Below are 20,968 nucleotides of genomic sequence, written 5' to 3'. Positions count from 1 at the left end.
ATAGACACCAGCACCCCCCGTGACCCCATGAGGGATTAAGTGGGTCAGAAAATGGATGGATGTAAAAGGTAGCCCAGGGAGAAGGTCATTAACCAGGGCAGAGACCAGGCTTTACCACTGACAGACAGGGAGAGCCTGCAGACAGTGACAGAACAGCGGATGGAGCTTTGATTTATTAATTACATTGTGTGTTAAGCAATAATTGCTTACAGGAATGTTTTTTTTTCCAACCAAGCATCTCACTTTCAGTGTTTTCATTTGGCGTCTTATGATCTGGCTGCCTTGTAGATGTCGTAGGGCCATTATGTCAATTCAACCAGAGTTTGGCAGCTAAAACTTTAGATTTTGTTAATTTAAAGAACTAAAGTTGGTTGCCCGGTGTTGCACTGTGGCTCCTGGTGATTACGTGGTTCCTTAGTCACTAAGGAGAGATGTGAGAGAATGATAAATCACTCAATAGGCTTCTGAAAAAAATATGTCCCCCTCACTTCTGAGATGACGGATATGCCTTTGTCAAGGATGAAAATGGCCCAGCATATCATAGAGATATCGGCCCTCTTTTAGTACAAAATAGAACCGATACATTCCATTTTATTTTAAACTTTGAGTAAGTAGTTTTAAGGTAACTAATTTGGTTGTGCAAGTTAATGGTTTAGCAGTTTAACTCCAAACCTCAGCAGGACAAATAGGAAGAGCTGTGTGAAAAACCACATCCTCACCTTATTAACATGCAGAACTGCTAGCAGCAATGCCCTAAAGTACTGAGTTCTAACTTTACTGGTCTCCTTTATGGTGGAGAAATGTAGCCCCACTGTCTTTTACAACATTGCATTTGGTTGCTGAAGTCTGGACCTGCTCCAAATTCTCTTAAGATCCCACCTCAGGATTCACAATCAAGTTGAGGTCTGGAGTTCATTAGGAACTCAATGACTGCAAGGTACTCAGGTTCTCTAAGTACCCAATCATCAACATCCACCATCATGTTTTAATTACTATGAGAAGTTGTTTTGTTAAAACAAAACTTTTCAAGCTATGCAGCTCAGAAAGAGGATTATTTCTGTTATGGCTCTGTAAACAAACAGTTCTTTGCTAAGAGACATCCTCTCCTTTCAAGGTTGTCCACTGTCCTCATCTTTCCCAGTTGTGTATAGTCTTTCTTCTTCCATAATAATGAACACCTTGCAACCCCTCACAGATTGTTGTGCACCAGCCACTGGTTTTCTAAGGTCATTGCTGATGTGTTTCCACCCTGACATAACAGTTACTCTAAATCTGAATGCTCCAGATGAACAAAATGATGTTCAGATTGTTCATCCATTTTATTATCAGGACCTGGCTTTTTTTAATGTGTCCTGTCTGGCGATTTAGCATAAAGAATTGCTGTCTTAATGCCAAAGAGAGCCCAGCAGATTTACTTTCACATGTGGAGAATTACCGCTTTTGCTTTTATATTGATTTTATTTTGGGATTATTTAAAATTCAATGGAGACAGAAAAGTAAATGGAAAAGAGAAAGAATGGAAGAGAAAAAGATGAGACAAAATACTAAAAAGGAGAAAAGGTGACAAATGTAGAGTAGAAGAGAAAAACGGAACCAATACTCTCTCCCCCCCCCCCCCCCCACACCCTATTCCCGATCACCCTAACCACCCAAAAGATAATTTTTTTTTATAAAAATCATGACTACCACCCCCATCCCAAAAAAACACTCTAGTCAGCCAGCCTGCCTGAGCAATGCAGTCCCCTCTTCTCCAGATAGAGTCAGCACCGAGAGTCGCCATGAACCAGGAACAAAACAGGGAGCTGGAACCGGACACAGAGCCACCCAAGCACCCCCCCCCCCCCCCCCCCCCCCCCAACCACATACGACAGCAGACACCCAGGCTGGGTTTCCCCCACCCCCACCTGGCTTTTAAGATATCATCAGAACACCAAACCAGCAGCACACAACCCACGGCCACTTTTTATTAGTACGCTACTTTAAATACTAAGTAATAGGTGTTGTAGACATTTTAATTATTGACCCCAATAATGAGAGAAAAAAATCATAGTGCAACTGCACAAACTGGCACATAATCCTTAATGTTTAGTAAAAACATAAACGTGTTATGTTTTGTCAAAATCTGACTTACAAAATCTATCATTTTATCTTTATTTGAGGCCTATAGGTAAATTGCTTCAGTGTGTTTTTATATTGTTTATATCTGTTAGGATTCTGATTGCATTTCCTCAGTTCAGTCTTTTATGAAAAGTTACCCTATTTTATTCTAGTATATCTACTTTTATCATTATTATGTTCTTAATGAGTGCTAGAGATAGGCACCAACCTCCCGCAACCCGTCATGGATAAGCAGGGATAGACAATGGATGGATGTTCTTTACTTCATTTGCCATTAATGTGCTTGTTAATGATTTTAGGCATTTCTTATTTTAACTCGTATAAAAACATTTTGTGTTAAACCTGGTTTTGTTAAAAGTGTTCTATAAATACACTCAGTTGATTCTTATCAATTCAGGCACTTAATTCTGAAAGCTTGGTTAAAATTCAAACATGTTGAACTTTCTTAGCAAAACACCTGTTAACAGCATAATTTGCACATTTTCCTAATATGGCTGAAACGATTCATGCAGTGATGCCGGCAGGAAATTAGTCAACCTTCACACTCTTTCTATTAAACCCTGTTTATGTGCATGTTTATTAGGCCGATCATATTGGGAGCTAAATTAAAAAGGAGCCCTGTACAAAAGCAGAAAATCTCATTTGCATGATTAGGAAATTGATGTTGTATGGAAACCGCCTTCAGTTAAGCTTGTGGGGGGCAGAGATCAGCAACTAAAACAAAGCAGCTGAGAGAAAAATCAATATCTGGAGATCTCATACAATTTAAAATGTGGTGACACTTTGTGGGTTCTTAACATTTACAATATTTAATTAAAAATAATTTAACCTATTATGTTTGTCTCAGCTCTACACCCTCAGCAGGATCCCAGAGGGTGCATGGGAGTTTGCCCAACCAGGGCAAACTCCCATGCATATTGGGGTCTTGTTCACAAATGAGGGGAAGATGGAGCTGGAGATCGACAGGCGGATTGGTGCGGCGTCTGCTGTGAAGCGGGCGCTGTACCGATCCGTTGTGGTGAAGAGAGAGCTGAGCCAAAAGGCGAAGCTCTCGATTTACCGGTCGATCTACGTTCCTACCCTCATCTATGGTCACGAACTTTGGGTTGTGACCAAAAGAACGAGATCCCGGATACAAGCGGCTGAAATGAGTTTTCTCCGTAGTGTGTCTGGGCTCTCCCTTAGAGATAGGGTGAGGAGCTCAGTCATCCGGGGAGGACTCAGAGTAGAGCCGCTGCTCCTCCACGTCGAAAGGAGCCAGTTGAGGTGGCTCAGGCATCTGGTCAGGATGCCTCCTGGACGCCTCCCTGGTGAGGTGTTCTGAGGATGTCCCACAGGGAGGAGACCCAGAGGAAGACCCAGGACACAATGGAGGGACTATGTTTCTCAGCTGGCCTGGGAACGCCTTAGGATTCCCCCAAAGGAGCTGCCCCAAGTTCCTGGGGAGAGGGACGTCTGGGCCTCTCTACTGAAGCTGTTACCCCCGCAAGGACAGCCCTTCTCTCAGCAGGATGCTCCTGTGAACCAACCCCTCACAGATAAAAGGTCAGAGCACGTCTGTTCACCCCTTTTCTGCAGCTCTCTCACACTCCTGACCAGACCCTCAAATGACCACCACTTCTCTCCTGGACTCCCGAGGAGGGGGAGGGGGGGGGGGGTAGCCTTCCCCTGAACCATGAGGGCTCACAGGCCCAAAAGAACAGGAACCAGCATCTGGGAGAGATCCCTCTTCACCCGGGGATAACCAGGAAAATCAAAGTTAAGTCTGCTGTCTTAACCTCAGCATCAGGAGCAGGAGGAAGGATCCTGCCTGCCAAAAACAGCTTTTTTTATTTCTCCTCAGCCGTTACAGGAAGGACCTACCTTGTATGCTGAGGAAAACCTGCTCTAATCGTGACTGCAACCGGGTCAGAGGCTGTCTGGAGGACCTATGAGCCTCAGATCCTAACCACATGCTGCTGCAGATCTAACGATAGCCCGCCAAGAACAGCCAACAACTTTCCTGCTTTTTTACTGCCTTCCCTGGACCAAAGTGGACAGAACTCACATGAGGCGCCGACATGTTTGGGCAGAGAAACCAGAGGGAGAAGTTAAATGGTTAATTTGGGAAATGTTTTATAAACCGTTTTGTACATAGGTCTTTGAACAAAGTCACGTGGCTTTGCTAATATCATTCAAGTGTGTTTTATGGTTATAACAAAGGTTATCTTCATAAGGGTTTTAAACATTGATGGGACATTAATGTTTGCGTTATCCGGCCAACTCATTATGACTAAGAATAAATCTAAAGCCTTTGTTTGTTAGCGCCAAATGTCCACTAGCCAAAATGCTATTAGTTTCTTTTAGCTCCCGATTTCTGGACATTCAAAAAGGAGCTTGTTTTAAAGCATAAAGCTTGATCGTTCTGCTCCGCTGTCAGCCTATAGAGCTATGAGCCTTATTCCCGCATTAATATTAAATATTAATGCCGGTTTAAAGGCAATTTTGATAAGTTTAGATTTTAACCGATTTAGCGACCGATCGCTACAGCTTGCTTAGTAATTTAGTTAAGTTTCACTAGCCTAGTAGAGAGGATTTGTTAATCCAAATATTGTGTTAATTCAGATAAACAGCATTACATAGTGATGTTCTCTGGATTAAAATTTTATTTCTGTTATTAAATTCTTGAACTTGAAAAGAAGTGTCACTCCTTTATTCTATGTGTGTGCAGAGTTTGCTGTTAAAAGATCGCTAGTGCTCGAATTCATCCCTTTCAATCATTGTCTTGATATCAGCTTAAGAGCTGATCATCACCAGACAATACTCAACAGAGGGTTATTTATGAAACATTAAATAACTTTAGACAGTGTATAATTGCACAACAAATGTAACAGCAGATTCCACCTCCTGTGTTTTTCCTTAAGACTACCACACTTGAAAACAGCTGGAACCCGGCATACGAAGTGTGCTGCCTGGGTAGTGTTCAGTGAGAGAGGCTGTGGGGGTCCGCAGAAGTGCCTGGATACGTCATCTGCGTCTGTAGTAAAACCCATAGAGCAGTGGTCTTCAGTTCCGTTCCTTGGGACCCACTGTCCCGCATTTTTTATGTAGGTGTTTCCCTGCCTCCACACACTTGTTTTAAATAAATTGGCGGCGAGGAGGCCTCTGCAGCCCTTGATGGCTGCTGAGGAAGTAATACAATCATTTGATTCAGGTGTGCTGGAGCAGAGACACATCTAATAAAATGTAAGACAGTGGGTCCTGAGGACCAGAACCAAACACCACTACCATAGAGCACCAGTACACTGCCAACCAAGGCCTGACATGCTAACCACATCTCAGTAAATTTTAAAATGCCCAGAGAGGACTATCTGATCTTTGGGGGTCCTGGAGTTAATGACGTTGGATGGTGGCATAGAGCAGATTGAACACAGGAAAACACACAAAAAACAGAGTGAAGTACTGAGGCTGCCATCCACTTCAAACATATCCAAACACAGCATGTTCCATGACAGATAGACCTGGGAGGCCAAACAAATAAAGCAGAGCACTCCATTAGGCTTTCCTGTTATATGCTAAATGTCTCAGTGGCTCTTGTAGCCTGAATAAACCGCACAGTTTTCATTTAAACAGTTTCTTACATCTCTAACTCTTCTGACTCTATTTAACCTCACTGATACTGAAACATTTTAGTCCTCAACCCAATTGTGTCTTCACTCAAAAACATGATGATGCTTGTGTCAGTGGTCAGACTTAATAATGTACATCTCCTGTTTGCAAAATAAAAGTGCGCTTTGAGGTAATAGTTTTAAATATCACCAATGTTACAGACAGGTCCAGGAGGCTAAATGACAAACCTGCTGCTGGAAAACTCGACATCTCCTCATGAAAAGGTTAGGTGGAAACATGTCAAAAGCTCTTTAACCGAACTCTTGTACACAGAAAGAGCAACTACTCATGTTAAATTGAACACCACTATCCAGCCGTCACGATCAACATGCTGAGTTTAAATATGAAGCTGAAATTCACCAAATAGAAACATCAGCTTCAAAGCTTTGGGGAACTTCAGATTAAAGGCAAACAAAGCATGGTAAATTCTTTTTTATTTCTGCTCTTTTTGTAACTCTACTTAAGGAAGAGCCTGTCCAGATAAACTTTAGTACGATCTAACTGTCTGTGGAACATTCACTGGGGAGTCTGTGTTACATATCAGTGTGCTCCGTCCATCCACTGTCTGTAACCGCTTATCCTTACAGGGTCATGGAGGGGCTAGTGCCCATCTCCAACACACACAAGGCGAGAGGCGGGGTAGATTGTGGAAAATGTTTGCCTTTTTCCTTCTTGAAACTAAACAAACAAATTGAAGGTAGATTCCTGAAGCGTCCAACCTAAAACCCTATGCCTGCTGTGCCATCACCACCTGCTCCCCACAGAGTAACAATCAAGGCACAGAGTGTGTCCACATCTTGGCATGCACCTCTTATCATACATGTAATCACAGCAAACATGTTTTATCCTGCAATGAATGCAGTGTTCACAAAAAAGGGCTTTAAAAGAAGGGAGCAGTTTTAGGATTTTAGTTTTTGTATATATTTTGCTACTAAATGTATTAGAATGGGAGCTGCTTCATAAGGAAACAGTATTAACACAAAGCGTATGAGAAAACAGAGCTTTGGTTTGGTTTGCTGCTACATTCCTGACAAATGTCATAATATTTGGATTTGTCTGTTTTTCTTTTACGTACTATCTACAACATCATATGGACTGTTCACTGTTGTAATACATCCTGCTGATACATATACTTGCACTACTCATATGGCCTTACACATCTGAAATGTCTTTTTTGGTTAGCTGCTACATTTCTGAAAAATGGCAAAAACTCATGTTTGTATTGTTTCTCTTTTGACTTCTGTTTTTCTTTGAAGCCTTGCAATGAAAATTCCCTCAAATGTATATTGTGAACGTGGTGTTGGTTGAGAATAGTGTCCGTCTCTGTCTTAGAACAGAAGCAGAAACAGTTAAAAGGCAATGCAAACACAATCTGCTGTTGCAACAGAGAGCTGAAACCACAACTTTACATAAAGTGTATAAAAAGAGACAAAACACTCAGCCATTTCATCTCACTGTATGACACATCATCAAACTTAACTTTTTTCCTGTTTTAGGTCACACAGGATTACCAGAATTGCTTCTATCTGCCAAATGTTAGACTTGTTAGACAAACCAACGGATGTGTTTTAAGGCAAACACATCCAACACTTCCTCCAGTTACATCATGGAAAAATCCAAAGAAGTTCAAAAGATGTCAGGAGAATTATGGACCTCCACAAGTCTGGTTAATACCTTGGTCCACATTAGCAGATGCCTGAAGCTTCCACATTCATCTGTTCTAACAATGACATCCTCCTTTTGGCTCCTTCTTTTGATTATTGAGCCAATGTGACACATGAATTTCTCCACTGTGAGATCAATAAAGTCTATTTTATCTTATCTCTTATCTTAAGTATGAACAGTCCGGGAATGTCCAGCCATCGTATAGTTTAGGAAGGACATGGGTTGTGTGTCCCAGTGATCAATGGGTGTCAGTCAGAAATAATTCAATCAAAAGACTTTGTGAGGATGACGGCTGAATCTAGTAAAGTCAGTGAGTGCCCTGTATCAACATCAGACAGAAAGGAAGAACCGCAAAAGTGACATAAAAAGCCAGACTCAAGGATGCAAATTCATCCAGAGATCTGAGTTTTTGGAAACATGTCTCAAATTGAAGTGATCGGACTTCCAGTTCATTTCAGTAAATCTTTTATTACATTTGGATATAAAAAGGGGGGAAACTTGTGGAGACGAGAACACCCTCCCAACTGTGAAGTATAGACGTGGCAGCATCAGGTTTTAGGAGTTATTTGCTGCAGCAGGGTCAGGGAGAGGTCCACTTCACAATATAGACAACATCACCAAGAAAGAACATTATGTATAAGCATTAATGCAGCATCTCAAGACATTCCCCAGCAAGTTAAAGTTTGGTCACAAATGGGTCTTCCAAAAGGACACTGACCCTCAGTTAGTAACAAAGTGGCTGAAGGACAACAAAGTTAAAATTCTGTAGTGGCCATCACAAAGTTCTGATCTCAGTCCCTGAGAACGTTTGTGGACAAACATGAAAAGTGTGTAAGGAAGGAGGCCTACAAACCTGTCCCAGCTACTGGTTCTGTCAGGGGAATGGAGTTATACCAAATACCGAGGAAATAGTTGAAAACCTTTGAATCTGAAAAAGATCAAAGGACCCTCTAAAATCATTTGGTAACTAATCTAAAACAGAGAAAGTTTAGTCTGATTAAAGATCAGAGTAATTTCAACTAAACTAAAAAGTGCTTTTGTAAGGCAGTATGTGTAAAGATTAGGTTTCAACTGTGTGAACATGATTCTCAAACATTTGATCATGGTTTTGCTGTAAAACTTATTTTAAAAAATCAGAGCTGAATGTGAAGAAGCTCATTTCAGAACATAGTGTCAAACCTTTCGATGGCAACCAATGAAGGTGTTTTCATTCAGTTTTAATACGTAGGGTCTGAATTTGAACTAATTCTAGTTCAGTGCTGTGTTGTCACACCAGCTGTCACCACAACAGAAGAAACCGTAACTCTGGTTGTAATTTAGTTGCCCCTGTTACTGGAGACTTGTTCATAAACTGATTGGAATGGAAACTGATGATGTCTATAACTTATTGCCTCTAAGAGGTTGCAGCTTCGCTTGCTCTCGCCGTACGGTGAGACTAAACATCTGCCAGTGGAGCATGGTGCTAATCGCTCTATATTTGAAGAGTTTGTTGAAGGGCAAATACAAAATGACTAATTGTGAACAAAAGAAAACTTCCCAAAGCAAAAATCTGTGTTTCCATGGAAACACCTACGTTACTGTTGACTGCTCATTGTTGATCAAACAGAACAGAAGTGACTGCTAATCGGCAACATTCGAGGTGGTGTGCTCTGTTTTCGCTTGTTCCTGCTAAAATGGCGGGGGTTCTGTGGGAAGTTTGGACCTAGCAGCAGATTGTTTTTAATGCAGTGGAATATTCTGTTTAAATATGTCCTTATTACACTGAACACAATCCCTTTGCTATGTTTTACCTGCAGTTTTTGTATGGGGAAAAAATCTGATTCACATTATTTTAGGTAGAATAGTGCAGAGCAGTCCATTTGTAAAACTAATAGGGGCAAAATACATTATTCATCAAGGCTTAAAATAAGTTGGATGCAGGTAAGACATAAACAGCCTTCGTCATATCTCCGTTCAACCTTCCTGTATTGAGGGCTACATTCAAAATAGATACAAAGGTAAGAACAGACTAGATTCCAGTGTTTTATCTATCAGGGCAATACAAATATTCTGGTATTTGTGTGACCTGAAGTGGAAAAACACAGATTCTACATTTTCATTCTTTATCAAAAACATGAAAAGTGGAATCTGTGCAGGAGGTTTGGCAGATGTCTAACATCAGCAATGAGCTCAGAGAAGCATTGAACCCTGCTAGTTGCTCTGGACAGGGTCTCGTCCCAAACTATTGGATGTCTGGCATTCTATAAGGAGATTGATGTAGACGGTGTCTTCTCAAAAAGGAGGTTCCAGTAAATTAACCAAGCTGTCAAATATGAAAAAAAAAAAACAGCAAAAAGGAGCACCATCTCAGACTCCTTACTATTGAGTCTCAGTTAGCATGTCAAATGTGAACGTTCCTGACAGGGGTATTAGAAGAACACAGATCATTTGTGGCTTGTTTGGAAGGACTGACAGGAGAAAGCCTTCTTTCTAAAAAGAACATAGCAGCATGACTTAAGTTTGTAAAGTTGCATTTGGATGAAGTTTAAGACCTGAAACAGGCTTAAAATCAAAGGCAACCAGACGTAGTTTTCTTTGCAAATTTGCTTCGAAACCTCTCCATATCCATTCTGGTGGCTCGCAGTTGAGCAACCTGAAGTTGGGGCGCTGCTGTTTTTAAGAGCAGGTACGACCAGCCAGATGCAAATAAACCTTCCAGTCTCTCCCCTGGGTTATTAGGGTCTATTGTTTGGTGTGATCCGTTTAATTGGACACCTGAATCCTGACGAGACACCCTGTGTCATTTCTATGAAATGAGTTTCAATGCCAGGTTATAAATGATGGAGAGCTGAAACCCCAACCCTCCTCCTCTGTTCAGTGTAAGCTTCTCTCTTTTGACAAATATGGTTTAATTCGCCCCTCTTTCAAACCATCTATTCTCTCTGTATAAAATCTGAACATGATTGTGGTCAAAGTGTGCCCTTTGTTCTTTAGGTGCAGGTGGACTGCTGAATCTTGCCCCTAACTGCTGGTCCTCCTGTGCTATCATGCCTTTATGAAATTATTGTTTGGTTTTTCCAAAGTAAGAGCAGTCTTCGCTGCATTGGACAGCATAAACCACTCTGCTCAGCTTTGCTTGGGTTGTTCTGACCTTAGGAAGAACCGGTCTCTGTCTGAGACTACTGTCTGATTTGAAAGTTAATGGTATTTTGAGAAGACTCTCCAGAGTTTCTCAGAAACTCCTGCCACATTCAAATTCAATTCAACTGAAGAACACAACATCCCAAACAGATAAATGTGAGTGTTTTTGTGTCTGTCTGTCTTCTCCTCTGAGAAGCTGTGCTGCTCTCTGCCCGTTTTGTTGGTCAACCTTTCAGAGGCCCAGTTTGGAAAACATTGTGTTTTCCTGACATGCTTGTGTTCTTTCGGTTACTCCACTGCTTTGGTAGGAATGTTGACTGGCTGATAACAGACACGTTGTGTTCCAATGGGTGATGTGAATCACAAGCACCTCCCAAACTCTAGGTTGCTCAACTGTGAGCCTTTGGTATGGGGCTTGAAAGGGTGACGTAACAGCCGCACTGCATCGTGGGACAGCTTTTGATTGTACACCCTGCAACTACAACGCAGCCTTTGTTTTCTATTTCTTTGTTTTTTTAAAAGTTAAAAACTTGGTGCAAACGTACTGTGTCGTTAGCTACCATACTCGTTCACAGAATCACTTCAGGAACAAGGATGGTGGATTGAGATTTTCCAATTATCCGACGTGGTAACAAAGCTAGTGAGCTTGGATCTCTGAACTAACAAACGCCGGACATGAGTCAGCATACTCCGCACAGAGAGGTACGCGCAGAGCTCAATTTTACGACCATGTACACGTAAGCTGTGTCACACTATAAACTGATCGGTGGCAAGAAGTCTTCACATCGAACTGTTTTATATGTGACACCGAGCTTGATGCACTGAGCTGCTCCAAGCAGGCAATCACAAGGACGCACAACATCACAGTCCCTGTCTCTGTGCGCACTGACAGATGTGCACTGGGAGCCTGCTGGAAAAGAAATGGCTCTACATGCTCAACTCACTAATGAAACATTTTACCATCCCTTGCCCCGCTTTGCAGAAAGAGTGGAAATTGTAGGAATTTGTCACAAGAAATGTAGGCAATAGAAATGTCCACGTCTCACTGTATGCACACAGTATGGCCAAGTATGTGGGACCCTTCAGGGATTGTTCATAAATCAATTAACCGATAAGCCCCTAAATGTATTTATTTATTTTACCGTGTCCTGTCTGGCAGTGTAGCATTAACAATCGCTGTCTTAAAAGCAAAGAGAGCCGAACAGATTTTACTTTCACAAGTGGAGCATTACTGCTTTTGCCACAGTGCTCCACTTGATTTATATATGTAAAAAGCTTAATTAGATCTTATTCTGGGACTATTTCACGTATAATGGACACAAAAATGGGAAGGTAGAAAAATAAAAAAGGAGAAAAAAAGATGAGACATGCTAAAAGGGAGAAAATGTGAAAAAAAATAGAGAGGAAAAGGAGAGAGCAAAATAACATTATCGGAGTCTGCTTCTACACCTGCAAAGAGAGATATAAAAAGAACAGCAAAACAAACGATAAAGTATTACAGGTACAAACAACCAATGCCTTAACACCATCACTGAAAAACACACAGTATTGTTTAATATGGGATGTATAAATTACCCCTTGTAAAAGGGGAGTGTTGGCCTAGTGGTTAGAGCAGTGTGCTTGCACTCAGAGAAGGATGCAAGTACCCGGTTCGATCCCCAGCGCCTGCACTCTGGGTCCCTGAGCAAGACCCTTAACCCCTGATTGCTCCCCGTGCGCTGCACATGGCAGCCCACTGCTCCCCAAGGGGAGGGGTTAAAAACAGAGAACAAATTTCGTTGTAATGTATGTTTCAATGTGTGTTTCAATTACAATAAAAATGATATTACTATTACTATAAAGTGACAGCTAAAGCTATTTTTACGGTTTTTCTGTATAGAAGTGAATCTTTAAGCACCTGTAGGTGTTTGCGAGAGTTCACTTGTGTATGTAAAGTTTATCAATAAGAAAAACTCTCAATAGTGATTGTGAGGAGCCAAAAACCCACCCTCAAGAGCACCAAGGCAAACACTGGGGAAACCAGAACCCCAGACAACGGAAAGACCCCCAGAGCAAAGGTGCCCAACTGGGACCAACACCAGGACAGCTGCTTCCCCCATCCCAGGGGAGAGCAGAGAGGATCCCCAGGAAACCCCAAACACCCACAGTGCTGAGGTCCCCGGGAGCTGCGACGACAAGCCCACGGGCTCCTGTCGGCAGCCAGCTATGCCAGAGTGGGTCGCTCTGTCCCCCGGTGAGGCCCCGACAGAACCATGGGGCTCAGGCCCCATGAAGCAGCCACCAGGAGTGAGCCAGCACACCCCCGAGCACCCAGCCCCGGACACCGAGGACCACCAACGCACCAGCGGGTCAAATTGCCTACCAACAGAGGGGAGCATGACGGGGGTGTGGTTAAGTGGTTAGGTTACCTGAGATGTTTCGGGAGAGGGGAAAGGCCAAACCCAACCTGACAAAATGACAAACAGAAAACCAGGTACAAGTCACATTCGCATGTTCCCACCCTAGTGCTCTCACGTGCATGCACTCTTACCCACACACACACACACACACACACAAACAAAAATAAAAAAAGTGGGGCGCAGTACACACACTCGCAATCACCACATACATCCTATACTCCCAGGTTCAGGCACCAGCACCCCTCAAGGGTATCCAGAAGAGTCCACCCCCCCCCCCCCCCACACACACACACACACACAATCTGTGGGGGACCAGCAAAACCCGACCTACCCGGTGTCATATCCCCCCACCCACCCCAATCCTAGCCCAAACAACCCACGGGCCCCTCCACCCGAAGATAGGGCAACCATGAACCAAACGGGTCAGCCATCCAGAGCCCCACCCGATGAACCTTGAGGCATTGCCTCCCCCACACCTTGTCCTCCATACTTCTGCTCTCCCCGGGAAGTGCCAGCCTATCCCCAGTCTAGACCCCGACCAGGTGGCCTGCACCTCCTTCAGGCCCCAAACTCCAGATGGCAATCGGAGAACATATCCAACATCAATAAACAATGGATTCAAGGCTTCAGATATTTTTTAAATTTGTCCAGCAGACACCAGAAGGGAGGAGGAGCACTGTGTGAAATGAAGCTGTGTTGTTCATGTACCTCTGAAATGACAACAGTCTTCTGTTTCACAAGAAACAATTTTTAGATCCTAGACCCATCAAAGGTTGCTTTGTCCATGAGCCCTTAAAGACTTAGCATTTCTGAATTATTCGCTGAATTCTACCCCATTGAAGAGATAGAAAACAAGCTCCGCTTCTGACAATGGTGGCAGGTCATGTGAATCCTTTGTCTATTTATCATGCTCCTATGGCTCAATCCCACCGATACAAGAGATTTTTTCAAGATAGTGAACCATTGGAAGAGGGTCTAGCTTGTCTCAGTACAGTCCATCACCATTCTCTTTAGTACAATTTTCAAGCACTCTGCATCTCTATCTCTCACAGCATGGTATCCAGATCCGTAATGTCAAAGAAAAGCCGTTTCCCCGGAAAATGGCAAACGCACAGGCAATCTCTAGAGTTCTGGATCAATGTCTTCAGAGTATATTAGAGTCAAGTTTTTGACCACAATGTGCAGAACCATTTCCGGCAAAAACCAAACACAGCAAAGTGCACAAACGTCTTGTACCAATGCTTGTGTCAAGCATGGTGGTGAAGGGCTAATAGCCTGGCATTATTTTGCTGCTACAGGGCACCCTGAAATCACTCAGTCAACCATAATCTACTTTAAATGAGACATTTTCTACAGTCAAACTATGAGGTCATCTGTCTGACAGCTTAAGCGTTGCTGAAACTGGGTAAGGTAACAAGACAAAGACCCAAAACAATCATCAGCAAGCAGTTGCATTTCTCCGGTGCTTACAGCAGGAGCTTACTTTCTCTCCTACTCAAAGTGGACCTTTAAATGTGTAGTTAAGTGGAACTCACAATGTTTGCAGGTCTGAGGTTAGTTTTTTTGACCTCTACACCTGTGAAGCCATAGTACTAAACAATGACATTTGTCTAGAAATGCTTTGGGACCAATCGACATATGATTACGGCATAAAGATGTCAAACATACGTATTGTTTAATAAAGTTTCTTTTTGTGGGGACTTACTCAGTGGCAATACCACATTTCCAACAAACAATAAGTTCTTCTTGACTAATCCACGACATTGTTAAGCCGAACTATCTTGTGCTTTTACACTTACAGAACTTGGGCTGGAATGCCGGCGCAGTTTGGGCGACTCTTTGCCAGTAGATGAACTCTTAGCGTTGATGCAGGCATTATTCTCCGAATGGACCCTCTTCACCTGGCTGGCAGGCTTCTCGAATGGGTCGAAGCCGCTCTGCGTGCGCTGAACTCTGACCTTCTTGTCCTCAGGGATGGTGTCCAGGGGCTTGATGACCGAGTCTGTTCCCTGGCAGCCGCGTGTGGACATCTTTGTGACACATATCTGTTAAAATAGGGAGGGAGAGAAGAAGACAAAGGGAAGGGTGAGAATAAAAGAAAGCGGCACGAGCAGAAAACAATAGTAATTTGTGATTAGCAGCGTTCAGCCGAAACCTGACTGTGTGCCTGTCTTCCCTGTGTCCATCCCTGTGTCAGTGCAGGTGTATTCCCTCCCCACACTGCCTTGCTGCTACCTCTCTGTTAGCATGGGATCCTCTTATCCCCATCTCTCCTGTCTCTGAACAAAAGCGAGTCAGACATCCGTCAGCTCTGCAGAACACACGGCTGCCACTGTTCCAACATTCGCACGTCTCCACCCTATCACCGACACACATCTACAAACCCATAGAGTACCATAATGCAATAATGCTGCACACTGTTTCCTACAAGCCCATCAGGAGAACTACCCCCCCTTAACTCACCATCCATACAATCTCAATATATTTTAATCACAAAGCATCTTACCAGCGTCTGCTGCAGACCGGACTCGGGAAATTGGACATAAAGGACTCAGGCGGCATGACATGTTTTTGCCACGGCTCCCTTAAGATTAAATATTTAAGCCTGGGCTCCCCAGCAGGAACTTCTAATTACCCTAACACACAAGCAGGAGTCATCTTGCAGCTCACTGGTTTGTTCTTTAACGTTGCCCAGAATCTTTTGGACACAGTTAAGTGTTTCTCACAACAAATGTTCTCTCACTTAAATGTGGCAAGGCTCCAACATAGACCAATAATAGGCCTGTGTGCGCATGCTGCAAAAACTGGTGATGAGGTTTATCCATTTCTACATGGACTGCTGACTCTTCATGTGTCACAGTTACTCTCATACAGATTGAAGCCGCCACAGAAAAAAGGGAAATATGTCCAGAAGCTGACAGACAATATAGAGTATTATGACGAGCACATGTCATTTTCCGTTTTCTACCTGTGGCCTTAATTCTAATCGTTTTAAAAGTTTAAACTGTAGAAACGTAAGGTTTTATCTGAGATGAGCATTCATGTTTTAAGCTATAACGAGTATGTCGGCAACAAAAAAGAGCATCTCAGGAGCTCATTTCTTACTAAATCTAGCTGTAAACATGTTAAATGGACTTATAATCAGCATGGGACCAACACAAATAAAGAATAAAATAAAATAAAAAAGATCAAAGTTCAAACTGAGGAGTTCTACAGCGAAAAAGCAGAGTGCCTTAAACTTCTATAGCCAAAGTCCTCCCTTTGGTGGTAAATAATGAAATATATGTTCTCACTCAGCTGCAATTACACACACACACACACACACACACACACACACACACACACACACACACACACACACACACACAGTGACAGAACAAAATTTATTTTGGTTATTTACTTAAATGCTTGAAAAGCATTGCAGACATGAGATTACAATCCAACAATGAAAATTCATTTGCAGTTAAATATTTTCAATGAGACACAAAATGAAACCGAATCAGATCCTTCACAGCCAATGCGTGTGTGAATGGGGGCAGGAGATGCACAAAAGAGACACGCAGGGAGAACAGAAAGGCCCAGGGAGTTCGGAGGACAGTAATGAGGCACCCACACTGTCACCGTAGCTCCTGTCCACATCATGCATTAACTGGGTGACAGCAGCTGTCATCTGCAGCGGCACATTAACCAACCAAAACAAAAGCCTCCATTTAGGGCGTATCATGCCATGAGGCATCAATACTTGATGAGAGTGTGAGAACAAGGCTTGTTCCAAGAAGTCCAGAACACAGGAACGCCAGAACAAAAGCTCTGTGAAAAGAAAAACATCATAGCAGGTCTGAAAACAGACTAAGCAGAGACAGAAAGAGTCCTTGCTGTTGGAGGGTTACGGACGGTTTGACTGTCCTATCCCACTGTAGAAATCAACCAATGGCACAGCTTTAGGCCCGCAGACTCTTTCAAACAACCACACAGCAGCTGGGAACTCTGGCTGACACGTGGACAGAGCAGTGGAGGGGTCAAACACTCATTTTGAAAGGCTACTAAAATATACATAAATCTCCTCTAAAGCCATTTAGGTTATACAGCTCTGGTCAAAATCACCAAAAGCTTGACTGTGTTTGACGTTTTTATGGCTGAAATGCTCTTCTAGCAGCAGCTAGAACACGATCAGTCAAGTGTCACTGATCCGACTTTGCTCCGTAGTGTGCTTGGAAGACCTGCTCATGTGTTGGGTTTCCTAGAAAGTGTCCTCTAAAGTGTCCGCTCCCTACATAGCCACTCTTCCTCATCCCAGTTCATGTATTGGTGAGTAAGAACTTTCAGAATTAAACCTCCCTTCCTCCTACATGTTACCGGGGCATCATAATAACGCCTCACACAGCAGCGTTCCAGTGACAGAATCAGCACAGGGATTGTCACATCCAAAACACCTGAAATCAAGCTGTGCAGCCGCGGATCCAAATCCCACAGGGGTGAGATGATATGCATGGCTGCCTATTTCAGACACCAATCAGCCCTGAAAAATAACGTCAGCCATCAAGGTCAGAGAAACACCATGGTGGCTTTAAACCTGAATCATTATTTTACTCTCTGCAACAGCAAAGCATGCAGATATAATCAGACAGACTAAATCATGTGCAGTGTTGGGTAAGTTACTTTAAAAATGTAATCCGTTACAGTTACAAGTTACTTTGTTTAAAATGTAATTGTAGTGTAACTTTTTCGATTACTTTTTAAAAGTAATGTAACTAATTGCTTTTGATTACTTTTTGATTACTTTAAGGTTTTAATGAGTATTGACCCATGTTCAACATTTAATTTTTGAGAACTGAATGTGAACCTTAAAAAAGCGGAATTTGGGAATTGACACTTGTATGACTGTATTGCCGTATATCCATCAGTTGTTAAAGGACAAGAGTCAGCAAATGCAAATTCTGCCCTGTAAAACAATGACAGCACAATTGTTGCTGTATGATCTGAAGCCCCATTTAGAACTTTTAAACAGGCTTTGAAAAACTTTGATAATTTGTTGCTGTAATATTATAGATTTTTTTGAATAAAAAGCTAGCAGATGTGCATAATCAAAAATAACAGAAATACAGTTATAGAGCATTCAGTATTGTAAGAAAGCCCACACTGTTTCTGGATAAATACATTATTGTATGAGTTAGGTTCTGTTCCGTTTTCTGCCTTTTTCGTTGTAAAACTGAAATGTCCCATGCTCCTGAATGCACCATAGCTTTCCGACGCACACGAACGCAACACTGTGAACGCTGAGCTGTGTAGACACGCGTTTGATTTTCCGCTTAAGACATAGTTTTGCAGTTTCACAACACACGTCGGCTCTCACGGTTTATTGTTGTGTGTGAATAACAAGAGGTGGCTGTCAACAAGCTTGAAGGCTGTCATTTTTGATGCGCTGCTTGAGCTGAAATAAAACCGTGAAACGTCCGCTCGCTTGCTGTTCTTTCAGAAGGCTCCACCAGCACAGGATCATCAGAGTGATAGAGACAAGGAGCCGTAGCGGGAAACGGCGATACAGGGCGCGAAACAATAAAAATATCATTACATATTTCGCAAAGGTTTTTTTCAATATTTTTTTAAAAGATGTAACTAAATTTGTAATTCTTAATATTTTCGGAAGTAACTGTAACTGAATTACATATTTTCTCATTGTAACTGTAACGAATTACAGTTACTCTTTTTTTGTAATTAAATTACGTAACGTCGTTACATGTAATCCGTTACTCCCCAACACTGATCATGTGGAAGGAGCTGCATGGTGGAATGGTGGGTGGCACTGCTGTCTTGCAGCAACCCTGCCCTGCGTTCAAATCTCTGTCTGGGGTCTTTCTGCATGGAGTTAGCATGTTCTTCATGTGTGTGCATGGGTTCTCTCCACGTACGCTGGCTTCTGCTTCCATCCCAAAAACATGACTTAGATATGAGTGAGTGTTCAGGGTTTGTCAGTAGTGCCACGTGATGGACTGTTAACCTATCCAGGGTGTGATTCTGTATAGATAGGCATGCACCAGCCCCCTGCATGGATAAGAGGGCATAGACAATGAATGGATCATCACTGGATCCAAATTTAACATCAGAAACGTACCAGTCAGGACTTAGTTGCCGAATGCAAATGTTTGCTTTTCTGAGTTTGGTCAATTCAGTTTTATTTCCCTAAAGACTGCAATGAAAAAGAGAAAAGATGTGGAATAAGTTTTTATAAAGGTAGAACATGTGACTCCAACAAAAATATTAAGAGCTTAGAACTACAGTATCCTTGTTTGTGAGAAAATAAGCATAAGTGCTTGACATTTATCAGATTTATCTAGAGTTTCAACATGTTTGATGAATAGCAAAAACAAGTCTTACTTTTAATTAATTGATCTGCTGATTCTTGATCAGAGCCAATCAGGGAAATATTGTCTGATTCCAATATCTGCAGTGGAAAAACGAAACTAAAAATAAGTAATATTGTCTTGCAATAAGTGTATCTGTCCTTGATTTGAGCAGGTAAATAAGATGATCTGCCAATGGAATAAGATTTTTACACTTGAAATAAGAACAATTCATCTCCATCATCTTATTTCAAGTGCAGTATATCTAATTTTCTTATTTTAGGGGTGAAAACACTCATTCCATTGGCAGGTAATCTTATTTACCTGCTCAAATCTAGGACAAAAACACAAATTTTAAGAAAATTTTTCTTATTTTTAGATTCGTTTTAGCAGTGTGGGTAATTACTGGTTGATCTCCATTAAATAAAGACTGCAATCCCTGTTTGCCGTTTTCAATGCAGTCGTATTCTTTACACTAATTCCACTGTGGACAAAGAATGATTCAAAACAACCAATAAAAAGCTGAAACCAAAATGCTATTCATGACCACAATGAGTGTTTCATTGATTGTAAATGCTAAATGGTCTGCTCTCCAGGAAGGTTGGGTCAGATTTTTGTTTATATTCACAAAAACAGAAACATATGGACTACTTTACTGCTTTGTTTGAGGCTGTCAAAATTTTGCAGCCCAGAGCCTTTTAAGTTACGTTCACACCAAACGCGAACCAGGCGATTTTTTTTGTGTTGCTGGCCTGCCATTGGACGCTGGAGATTTCGCGTGTCTCTCTGAAACAATCCACTTATTCTCTTGTCATCAACTAGGAGGAGCGTTAACCCTCCTGTCTGTTCAACTCACCGTGGCAGAGACGGGTTTTACCGAGTGATTAACGTGCTGCATGTAATGTGGACAGCTGAACAAAGGCATCGGCACCCCTGTACCCAGCAGTTCCTCCAGTGATGCACCCAGTTCAGCGAGTACCACCACCTGTAGCTGGGTCTAGTTGATGGCCTCTTCCAGCGGTACGTATGTCTTTCCAGGGTCCAGGATGAGGAGCCGCTGTCCTGCATCAGGGGACGGATCACCCCTCGGAACACGAACTACAGGCATCTCCAGTCAGTAAATCAATCATTGCTCAATAAAAATACAGCCTAATTGTACTGTCTAAAGATGTAACATCTAAAAAAAATGTTTTTTTTGCTTAAATAAATGGACGAGGAGCATCCTTAATGTGGCGTAAATTGACACAAAAGTTCAGATTATTGAACAAGAGCGAAATTCTGCCCCGCCCTCTTTGCAGTTTCGCTTTGCTCTAAACGTGTCGTCCGCATGATGGACTGTTAATTCACTCCTTACTGCGACCTTTACATAGAGATAGCATGGAAAAAACTGGCTCCATTTGCCTTGTTCGCATTTGGTGTGAACGTACCTTTAGACGACCTTTATCACTGAAAGAGTTTTTCTTACCAGTCTAGGAATGTAGAAGAAGGGACCAATCATCACAACTGACACACAATTAGAAATATCTCACTTTTGTTTTTTGCTTCTCAGTGTGATAATAATGTGTGACAGATGATTGTAAAAAAAGTGTAGAGCAACAGGTGGGCGGGGTTTACATTCATTGAATACATGCCAGATATACCTGTAACAGTCATCACAGTGGTCAAAACAAGGTTTCT

At 42.3% G+C, this 20,968-nt stretch overlaps 1 protein-coding gene across 5 annotated transcripts in view; it reads right to left on the bottom strand.

Moving 5' to 3' along the window:
• The window catches only part of cdk14 (cyclin-dependent kinase 14), a 216,161-nt gene that overhangs the window by 116,616 nt on the left and 78,577 nt on the right, over positions 1 to 20,968 (bottom strand). For 4 of the 5 annotated variants that reach the window (XM_036128847.1, XM_036128851.1, XM_036128859.1 and 1 more), the window contains one exon: positions 14,750 to 14,995. In XM_036128847.1, coding sequence (XP_035984740.1) covers positions 14,750 to 14,995 — 246 coding nt within the window. Of the gene's footprint in view, positions 1 to 14,749; positions 14,996 to 15,105; positions 15,337 to 20,968 lie in introns of those variants that run through there. The other variant, XM_036128854.1, reaches the window with a different exon arrangement.

Source organism: Fundulus heteroclitus, chromosome 3 (genome assembly GCF_011125445.2).
Source record: "Fundulus heteroclitus isolate FHET01 chromosome 3, MU-UCD_Fhet_4.1, whole genome shotgun sequence".
NCBI lineage: Eukaryota > Metazoa > Chordata > Actinopteri > Cyprinodontiformes > Fundulidae > Fundulus > Fundulus heteroclitus.
This window is presented reverse-complemented; position numbering and strand designations above follow the sequence as displayed.